The sequence below is a fragment of the Xenopus laevis genome, chromosome 4S (genome assembly GCF_017654675.1).
Source record: "Xenopus laevis strain J_2021 chromosome 4S, Xenopus_laevis_v10.1, whole genome shotgun sequence".
In the NCBI taxonomy this organism is placed as follows: Eukaryota; Metazoa; Chordata; class Amphibia; order Anura; family Pipidae; genus Xenopus; species Xenopus laevis.
In genome coordinates, this window is record NC_054378.1 from 112,129,303 (window position 1) to 112,140,460 (window position 11,158).

The following is an 11,158-nucleotide window of genomic DNA, read 5'->3' on the forward strand; positions in this document are numbered from 1 at the left end:
GTCACACAGCTAGATGGCGGGTTGAAGAAAACAGTGTGCAAATAATGCCTACAAGGTCAACGTATACACTACTACAGCGGTGGATACGGATTACGTAAAATATATTATGGCTGCTTGAAAAAAGTCACTCCGGTGTTTTTTCTGGAGACGGTAATATTATGGATATTTAGACAGAATGTGAACAAGGTCACACAGCTAGATGGCGGGTTGAAGAAAACACTGTGCAAATAATGCCTACAAGGTCAACGTATACACTACTACAGCGGTGGATACGGATTACGTAAAATATATTATGGCTGCTTGAAAAAAGTCACTCCGGTGTTTTTTCTGGAGACGGTAATATTATGGATATTTAGACAGAATGTGAACAAGGTCACACAGCTAGATGGCGGGTTGAAGAAAACACTGTGCAAATAATGCCTACAAGGTCAACGTATACACTACTACAGCGGTGGATACGGATTACGTAAAATATATTATGGCTGCTTGAAAAAAGTCACTCCGGTGTTTTTTCTGGAGACGGTAATATTATGGATATTTAGACAGAATGTGAACAAGGTCACACAGCTAGATGGCGGGTTGAAGAAAACACTGTGCAAATAATGCCTACAAGGTCAACGTATACACTACTACAGCGGTGGATACGGATTACGTAAAATATATTATGGCTGCTTGAAAAAAGTCACTCCGGTGTTTTTTCTGGAGACGGTAATATTATGGATATTTAGACAGAATGTGAACAAGGTCACACAGCTAGATGGCGGGTTGAAGAAAACACTGTGCAAATAATGCCTACAAGGTCAACGTATACACTACTACAGCGGTGGATACGGATTACGTAAAATATATTATGGCTGCTTGAAAAAAGTCACTCCGGTGTTTTTTCTGGAGACGGTAATATTATGGATATTTAGACAGAATGTGAACAAGGTCACACAGCTAGATGGCGGGTTGAAGAAAACACTGTGCAAATAATGCCTACAAGGTCAACGTATACACTACTACAGCGGTGGATACGGATTACGTAAAATATATTATGGCTGCTTGAAAAAAGTCACTCCGGTGTTTTTTCTGGAGACGGTAATATTATGGATATTTAGACAGAATGTGAACAAGGTCACACAGCTAGATGGCGGGTTGAAGAAAACACTGTGCAAATAATGCCTACAAGGTCAACGTATACACTACTACAGCGGTGGATACGGATTACGTAAAATATATTATGGCTGCTTGAAAAAAGTCACTCCGGTGTTTTTTCTGGAGACGGTAATATTATGGATATTTAGACAGAATGTGAACAAGGTCACACAGCTAGATGGCGGGTTGAAGAAAACACTGTGCAAATAATGCCTACAAGGTCAACGTATACACTACTACAGCGGTGGATACGGATTACGTAAAATATATGAATGCTGCTTGAAAAAAGTCACTCCGGTGTTTTTTCTGGAGACGGTAATATTATGGATATTTAGACAGAATGTGAACAAGGTCACACAGCTAGATGGCGGGTTGAAGAAAACACTGTGCAAATAATGCCTACAGGGCAAATAATGCCTAAAAGGTCAACTTATACACTACTACAGCGGTAGTAAAATAAAAAAAAGTAAAATAAAAAAAAAATGAATATTAAAAAAAAAAAATTAAAGTTGGTGCTGCTGAACTACTAGGAGCAGCAGATTAGCACACCAGTCCCACTCCCCAACACTGCTAGACTAATAGCACTGGGCTCTTATAGTAGTAGTAGTAGTAGTAGTAAAACAACAAAAAAATAAATAAAAGCAGTCCTTACAAGGACTACTGTTATTGCAGCAGTCAGCAGATGAGATCAGAAGCAGGACAGCTGCCCACTGCAGCTACATACAGAGCACTGCAGTAGAAGGTAGATTACTAGCCAGCAAAGCTACCTAAGCTAAAATGTCCCTCAAACCCCTGCAGACTTCTGTCCCTCCAATAACAGAGCAGTATCAAAACGATTACTAGCCAGCAAACTTTCAACTGTCCCTGAAATCACTAACAGGCAGCAGCTCTCTCCCTACACTATCTCTTCAGCACACACAGGCAGAGTGAAAAAACGCTGCAGGGCTTCGGTTTTTATAGGGAAGGGGAGTGGTCCAGGGGAGAGCTTCCTGATTGGCTGCCATGTACCTGCTGGTCTGGGGTGAGAGGGCAAAAAAAAGCGCCAACAATGGCGAACCCAAAATGGCGAACGTCGCGCGACGTTCGCGAACTTCCGGCGAGCGCGAACACCCGATGTTCGCGCGAACAAGTTCGCCGGCGAACAGTTCGCGACATCTCTAATAGTCAATTGGCCCACATGGAGATGACAAAGATATTGAACCAAAGCCTTTTCCGAGTAAGAGTGATTGCACTCAACCACAGAGAAATGACTTCTCTAGTACTAAATAATGTCTTTCATCAGTCCCTCAAACTCTCTTCTAGGGAAATGTGGTCACACAGCTGTTGCACAATCTCTTTTGACTCAGAATGATCATAACTGCCCCTTCAGCTACTCAGAAGAGCTGGCCTAATAGTAGCTTGTGCAGGTGGCAGGTTGGACATCATTATGTAATTTGCCGCACCCCAAGGTGGGGCACCCATCCTTATTGCATTAGTAGGTGACAGTTTTAAGACAATGATTTGGCTTGTGCTCCGCAATTAATTTATTTCATTGTCTGTTAATATGGTTAATGTTATTGATACAAAGGTCAGAGTTTGTGTTTGGCTTTTATACATTATTACACGGATCCAGCTCATTTTCATGATTTACATAATTATACAAGGCTATTAGTCAATTCCGTTGAATATTGTAGAGCTGACGCAGAACCTCTTAGATTAAAGCAATAGGGTGTATAAACTTGCAGACTGGATGCAAGTATCTCTGAAGATATCGTTTCTGTCCGCAAAGCATTCAGAACTACCTAGTCCTGTTATTATGATGTACAATCCATGCAAATGGCACTCTTGTAAAGTAGCCTAGGAAGGGCTTGCGACCTATATTTCTTCTCTGAGTCATATTATTATTATTATTATTTATCTCATGAATCATAATTGATTTGACTAGAAGCAATCAAAAGAGCCATTCCAAAATCCAAGGGAAGGTGGGATGAATTTATATCTGAAATTAGAAAAGTTCTTGCTTGGTAGGCAAGTTGATATCTGTGTTAACCCAAGTATGTCTAGTCCTTCAGCTGAAGATAAGCTACAACTGCCTAGGCAGGCGGAGACATCTGTATTTATTTATAGAACCACAAATGTACACAGTGCTTTAGAAGGCATAAACACAGATAAGGGTACAGCCATTGTAAATAAGTACTTAAATTACAGGGCAGGGACATACGAAGCTACTGGGGGAGACATTGACAAATCGCTTCTTCTTCGTCGGGCAACTAATCCCTCCGAACTGCCTCCTCACTGGCCAGAATCTAAATCGCCGGCGGGATGGCACTCGGAGCACTTTGTTTTCCAAAGTCGCCCGAAGTTGCCTCACAAGGAAACTTCAGTGACTTCGGAAACCTTAGCATTCTGAGTGCCATCCTGCCGGTGATTCACACTCAAGCTGGAGGGGAGGCAGTTCAGGGAGATTAGTCGCCCAAAGAACAGAGGATTTGTTGATCTCCCCCAGTAGCTTTGTGTGCCCCATTCTTAGGGGTTTCCGTACAAATTTGGAATGAGATCCTTGCCCTGAAGAGCATATTACAGTGCTTTTCAACTTGTTATCGAGGGCCGAAATTTTTCTGGCCTACATGGTGGAGGGCATATAATGGAAGCCAGTGTAGACCACTCCCTGTTTTTAAACCACACCCACTTTAAACCACACCCATATTACCACAAGACCATGTCCCCATTAATTGTGGTAGCATACCAAAAAACCAAATGGTTGGTGCTCACTGCAGGGATATCACTTATCACTCATATGCGAAAAAAGTTGTCATAATAAGACATACCCTTAAATCCATATACCTCCTCATCCCCTGTGGATAACACAGCACCCCCAGCACATGAATAAACACCTTAGGGGCCCTAACAATAATTTGTTTTAAAATGCTAACTAACCCCAGAACAGATACCAGTCTAATGTTCCACAGGCAGAGTAGGCCACACATAGGCAAAGCAGGGCACACACAGGCAGAGTAGGTCATACACAGGCAGAGCAGGACACACACAGGCAAAGCAGGGCACACACAGGCAGAGTATAGGGAAAGCAGAACAGAGCAGGAGACAGGGAAACCCATCAGGACCACTCTAATATGTACTACATACAGTGACACAGTGGTGGTGCCCCATTAGCATTTTGTATAAAGTGTGAACGGGTGAACAATGTGGCAGTTTCAGTCTGGGTCTCAGGTGTGAACATTACAGGGTTTTAGGATATAAACAATAGAGGTGTCACAAGGGTGAACAATACAGGGGGATCACAGGTGTGAACAATACAGGCGATTAGTCTGAATTTGTGGTTTAAACAATGGAGGGGCCAGTTAATCTCTGTAGTGATACCATTTAAAGTTTACACGTGGTAAGCAGACACAGCAGGTAGGTGGGGGGCCACACAAGGGGGGGGGGGTCAGCACAAACACAATGGTGAAGGGAACTGATACATAGGTCAAGGCGGTGTTAGGAGAAAGAGGTAAAACAAAGTTTAGATGCAGGTGTGATGCTATGAGCAGCAAAAGTATGGATGGTGATATTGAATTGAGATGTGATTCTGGGAGACCAGTAGTGATGGGCGAATTTATTCGCGAGGCGCAAATTCGCGTGATTCACCGGCATCAAGAAAATTCGAGAATAAAACTAGAGACCAGCTATTAATATGTTGCAGTAGTCTATCCTGGAGAGGATAAGGGTCTGGATCAATCTTTTAGCAGTAGTAGGACAGAGGAAGGGACATTGAGGCTGCTAGTTCTGATGAGGGATCCTATGTGGGCCAAGAAAGAAAAGTGACAGCTAGATACCTAGTCTGAAATGAGACTAGTCTAAAATTACTGATAGTCACAACTACTTTAGTCATCACTCAGTCATCTGCCACCATCAGACAATTCTTAAAAATAACAGCTTAATTATCAGTAAATGATTGGAGATGTGATTAATTCCCAAATTGACATGTTTGAAGGTGACGATTTGATAATTGTTATGCACACATGAACATATGAATACAACATTTTTTAGATGTTGTTAACCATGACGTGATTTGGTTGTGATTACTCTTGGGCAATCTCATTTGAATAATTTTGCCTGTGCAGCTAATTTATATTCACTTTTAAATAAGAGAAAGTCATCAGATGATGTCAGAATGATTTGCTGGATTCCTTTAATCATGTAACTTAGGTCAGCAAAGCAGGATATGTTTGTAGAGTAGAAATATTAATAGTGACACCCATGGGAGCTGGTTGCTGCCATGGTCACAACGGGGATATTGTGAATTACCATGGCTCCTTTTTGTTTATCTAGAGATGGAATATTTATAATGTATGTTTATTTTGGTGATGTAGATGTTGAATTTTAAATGACATGATCTGTGAAATGACTTTTAAATTAAATTCATATATTTTTTTTTTTCCATAGGTTTTCCAGATCAGATGAGCTCTCTCGACACCGCCGCTCGCATTCTGGGGTGAAGCCATATCAGTGTGCCGTTTGTGAAAAGAAATTTGCTCGCAGTGACCACCTTTCCAAACACATCAAGGTGCACAGATTTCCCAGGAGCAGCCGTTCGACGCGGTTATCAAACTGACCCTTCTGTCTCCAAGGCTCAGCCCAGAACACATATCATTGGATAGATCATGTGAATCCCAAGCACTTTTTTCCCCATCATCCTGCTATAACTTATTAAATGTGCAACAGAGCGTTGGTTTGACTGGACAGCAGTTGTGAATGTAATCTGAACTCTTATTATTTAACAAGGTTATGAATGAAGCGTATTCTCCAGGACAAAGAAACATTTTGGATAATAGATATGTGTGCGCTCTGCTACCCTGGTTTATCACAATGCAATAGTCTAAGCAATGAAAGTTTGATAATGTAGGGGATGATTCACTGCATAAATATGGGTCTCCCTGTGCAGCATAGAGTTGCATTGCTACTGTTAGTTCCAAAGAATGAGTTTGGTGAGCAACTCTTTCCATTTGGTTGGTGTGTTGGTAAAACCAGTTCAATTTGTACCCACGCAATCGTCAGGGTTCATAAAGAGATACAAATTTACAAGTTGCTCTTCAGCAGCAATATCAAGGTTACAGACTTCGGTTGGTGCCATGTTTATCTCCTAGCATCTATGGCCAAGCAATGGCTGAAGATGAATTTTACAACAGATGATGGGCAGGGATGTTGCCATCTTTTTAGCATGTTGTAACTTTCTATGAGATTTGAATATTTGATGGAAATTTACTTTCCTCCATGAGGTTTTCAGAATGGGTTCTAGCTTCCCCTAAGTGAATGGTCCTTTGACCAGCCCCCCTTAGCTCATAAACCTGATTGTTTGAGGGGTTTTCCATTACAGTAGACAAGTATTTACCACCAATTTTTTTGTATTTTCTTCCCCATCCAGCGCCACAGTTGGGAACCACTACACTCAAACAAAGAAAGTCAACTTGTCTTTAAAGTTATAATGTTACATGTGAATCTGTGTTACTTCAACTCTTTCCTTAGTAGACCAGACAGAAGTATTAGAAGATCTTACAGATATCATTAGTGAATCATCATCTCACTGATGACCTAAATGTGCTTTTCTCTTTTTTTAAGTAGAATGAAACTCTGAGGGCAACCCTAGCCCCTCGTTCCTGAACCACACCACTGGGGGCTCATAAAACAGGAGCACAGCAGGGTTGACAATCTCCATCTCATGACACTTTGGGTCCTCTTTATTGCGATCACCAACTCAAAGCATAGTAGTTCCAGTCCATATTGGAGGAACATGGCCCCTGGAGTGGACCTAGGGTTGTTGTCAGGGTTTCCTTCACTTTTTAATGTGGGAAAAATATTTTGCACATTACTATTGCACTTGAATTATAGTTACATCACTAAATCTGTTGTTGAAGGCTATAGAGGTGTTGCTCCCCTCATCTATTTCAATCTTCTAAATACCAAAAATATGGGCCTATATTCAGATTCTATGATCTACTCACAGTCTGTAGTAGTATATAGGTGGTGCTCTTCATATTTAGGTTTGTTTCTTGCTTTTTAATTATAAGGTATGACATATTCAAACTATAAATAATAGTGAGCAGAGTCTGTTGCTAGAGATACACTTAATGGATGCCCTTGACAATCTGCATAGTCTGCTTGGATATACAAGCCCTATGGGCATATCACAGCTTTTATACAGCCAGCTAGCGTTATGTCATCATTAAATACAAAAAGTGGGGAAATCTTATTTTTGAAAACGGTTGGTCTCTATACAAAAAAAAAAAACAGTGGGACCCTAAGATAATTTAAAATAGGGACAGATTGTCAAGTGTCCAGTCTGAAAGTTGTATTGTTCTGTAGTTGGATTACCCTGTGTGGTTTATTATTTAATTTAATTAATTTATAAGAACAAGCCAGAAACAAGAGTGAATGTTTCCTATCAATACAGTTGTGTATCCTTAAATATCTACAGTAGTAGTTGTACAAAAGGGAACAGCAAGGGGCCAGTTACTATCAGCAGTATTTAGTCTCAGTATACTTGGATCTGTCAAGCAGCTTCAGAACAATGCTCACTACAAATACAGCTTGGTTTGGTCAGACATTCATCTCTTAATACATGACTAAATGGTGCTATTCTACAGCCAGTGCTTTAAAACAAGCTGCTGTTAAACGGAGAGTTTACTTAGTAACAGGAATTAAGGTTACCATTTAACTGCAACAACCAATCAAATGTTTACTTTCAGTATTCTAACTTTGATCAGTTCAAGGTAACTGCTGGTTGGTTTTTATGGGTTACTAGACTACAGAAAACTTCTGTTAACTGTAAAACCTACCAGGCACCATGTAATGTGAAACGTTTGCAAGCTTCTTAGGGCTGTTGTTTCTAGTAGGCATTTCCTATGATCCTTTGCTGGTCTTGCTGCAGATCACGTCTTCTTCGGCTGTAAAACAAACTCCATGTACAGATGATTAAGTTAATAATTTATAAAAAAAATAGTCACAGTGCTGGTCAACAAAGCATGGCCTTAATCATCAATTAGTTGGGAAATGATAGGATATCCAAAAAAGTTCAAAAATAGAAACATGTGTGGGAGGTATTGGTGGCCAAGTTCTACTCTTCTCCATGTTGAACTAACAACACAATCCAATCCCTTGTATTGATCTTTCACTGCCACTTTTCATAAGAAAAAAGTACTAAGATGAATGTATGAACCTCTCTGGTTCCTTATTTTAAGCAAGCACATCCACATTGTGACCTTTTGGCTGTTGTTGAGCTTCCGATTCTCGCATCCCATGACGACAGTTCAGTGTAAGATGTCCTTTGGTTGGGAATCTCTGTTCTAAAGGATCAATCTGCAACTGAGAAGCGATCCTGTGAAAACATACATATCAGTATTAATAGACTGTGTAAAGAATTGGTATTACCGACTGGATGCACGGACAATGTTTGAACTCAACCATATCTCTGTCTTGGAAACTCCTATGCAACTTAATCTAATAAAACCTTTTCAGTATCGATTGAGGTACACCAAGGCACGTTTTACGGTCATGTGTATGTTGTGCTGATACAGGTATGGGATCTGTTATCCATAATACTTGGGACCTGGGGCTTTTCTGTAATTTGGATCTTCATAGCTTAAGTCTACTAGAAAATCATGTAAACATTAAGGGACCCATTTACTTAGCTCGAGTGAAGGAATAGAGGAAAAAAACTTAGAATTTCAAATGTTTTTTTTGGCTACTTCGACCTCGAATCGAACGATTCAAACTAAAAATCGTTCGACTATTCGACTATTCGATAGTCGAAGTACTGTCTCTTTAAGAAAAAACTTCGACCCCCTAGTTCGCCACCTAAAAGCTACCGAAGTCAATGTTAGCCTAGGGGAAGGTCCCCATAGGCTTTGGCAGCTTTTTTTGTCAAAGAAAAATCGTTTGATCGATGGATTAAAATCCTTCGAATAGAACGATTCGAAGGATTTAATCGTTCGATCGAACGATTTTTCATTCGATTGTTCGATTGAACTATTTGCACTAAATCCTTCGATATTCGAAGTCGAAGGATTTAACTTCGATGGTCGAATATGGAGGGTTAATTAACCCTCCATATTTGACCCTATGTAAATCTGCCCCTTAATAAACCCAACAGGCTGATTTTGCTTCCAATAAGGATGAATTATATCTTCGTTTCGGATCAAGTACAAGGTACTGTGTTATTATTACAGAGAAAAAGGAAATCATTTTTAAATTTTCCATAATCCTTAATCCATAATTCTGATAACGGGTTTCCGGATAACGGATCCCATACCTGTATATATTTTTGTAAGGTTTGATGATAAGCCCATGATTTTCTGTGTTGGGCAGTATAAGTCACATTGCAGAACATTAAATCCCAGCAATCACCCTTGCCTATATATATTTGCTTGTGGGATGCTGAAATTTGGGATCCCACCAAATCTGTAGTCAAGTCTTGAAGTCAACCATAGTCTCTGCTCTACCAGCTGTAGAGCCACAGGGGACTATATAAACAATATCAACTCATTCAACACATTCAGCTGCCAGTGACATACTTTAAGGATGTAAAGATCAAAGTATCTACATGTTTTCGTGCTGTATATACATAAGAATATGTGTATATTTTTTATATTTATTTTAGGAGCCTTAGGACATTTTTTTGTCCTTCCAGTTTTAGGGAAACAAAGCCTGATATTTCTGCTGCTCCTTAAATGCCTTTGTTCTTCAATCGGTTTATCTTCTTGTTTGTGATTTTCTTGTGAAATCTGTAATGAAATGTGTTAATTCTGCCTTAATCCAGCTATTAAGAAAAAAAATAAAAAACCCAAGCCTAATTCAGAGTGAGACGAGGGTGGGAAATTTGTGGCAGGAGAGGGAATAAGCTGCTTTCATATAGTGTTGCTCTGGTTGCAAAGGGGTAAATGAGGTATGCATTCCATCCTGTAGAAAAGCCATGTATACGAGAACTAATTTGCCTTGTGCAGGGGTATTTTGGCCAATTTGGTTATCCACAATGATGTTTCCTTGTTAATTTTTATTATGTTGTTTTTTTTTTTTGACTCCCTTCTTTTGAGAAGATGTTTTCCTATTGGGCTTCCAAAAGACATAAAAGATGAAAGGACCCCACTGCTTTACATTGTCTAGAATGGGGGATCGAACTCGTACCAGATATGTATTCATATGTGCAGATAGGAACAATACATACAAAATACTGCTCTGTCAATCATATCTCTAGTGCTTAGAAGATTTATAGGATGAGCTAAATGCTCAGAAATTAAATTCTGTATGACAGTGCTATGATAAAAGGCAAGAGAATTATTATAATACCAATACTGTCCCAGAAGCTCAAAATGGTTGAGATTTTCATACAACAGAATTAGTGATGGGCAAATTTGTTCTGTTTTGCTTAGATGAAAAATTTGTGAAAGGCGAATTTTGACACTGGCATCAATTCGCGGGCGTCAAAATATGTCGCCAGCAACAATTGGACATGCCCCTATTTTGTCCAATTGCATTAAAGTCAATGGGCGTGCGCAAATTTGCGCCGGTGACGAAACGCGGAAATTCGCCGCAAATTTGCACCTGCCGAATAAATTCGCTAAATTCACTAAACAGAATTTTTATCACTACATAGAAACCAACCCAGTTTGCTTCCCGAATGGTTTGACAGTAGTGACAGACAATTAAAGTATTAGGTCCTCGATTTACAAATTGTATTTAGTCGCTTTCCTCCCACCCAGGCCAACTGTCCTCTGCCCAAGCAGGTTAACTTCTCTTTTTCTGAATGTATGTAAATATATTGTATATAAATGTCTTCATATCAAATTCAATTTATTATTATCAGAAATTTGTGTAAATTGAATCAAAGTTTAAAAGAGGTCTCTACAACGCGATGTATATAAACAATACTGTATTTTTCGCCAGCGTTCCGCCTATGTTATATTTACAATAAATATTAAAAACTTTTAAAAAGTAATAAAAAGTTGTCTTGTGGTTTCGAGAAGAATGGTTTTGTTGTGTTAAGGTTTTG

At 39.6% G+C, this 11,158-nt stretch overlaps 1 protein-coding gene across 2 annotated transcripts in view; it reads left to right on the forward strand.

Moving 5' to 3' along the window:
• The window catches only part of klf15.S (Kruppel-like factor 15 S homeolog), a 29,839-nt gene extending 21,205 nt beyond the window's left edge, over positions 1-8,634 (forward strand). Inside the window, exon 3 of one of the 2 annotated variants that reach the window (XM_018259542.2) lies at positions 5,560-8,634. In XM_018259542.2, coding sequence (XP_018115031.1) covers positions 5,560-5,728 — 169 coding nt within the window. In that variant the 3' untranslated portion in view covers positions 5,729-8,634. The remainder of the gene's footprint in view (positions 1-5,559) is intronic. The other variant, NM_001090944.1, reaches the window with a different exon arrangement.
• The last annotated feature ends 2,524 nt before the right edge of the window (positions 8,635-11,158 follow it).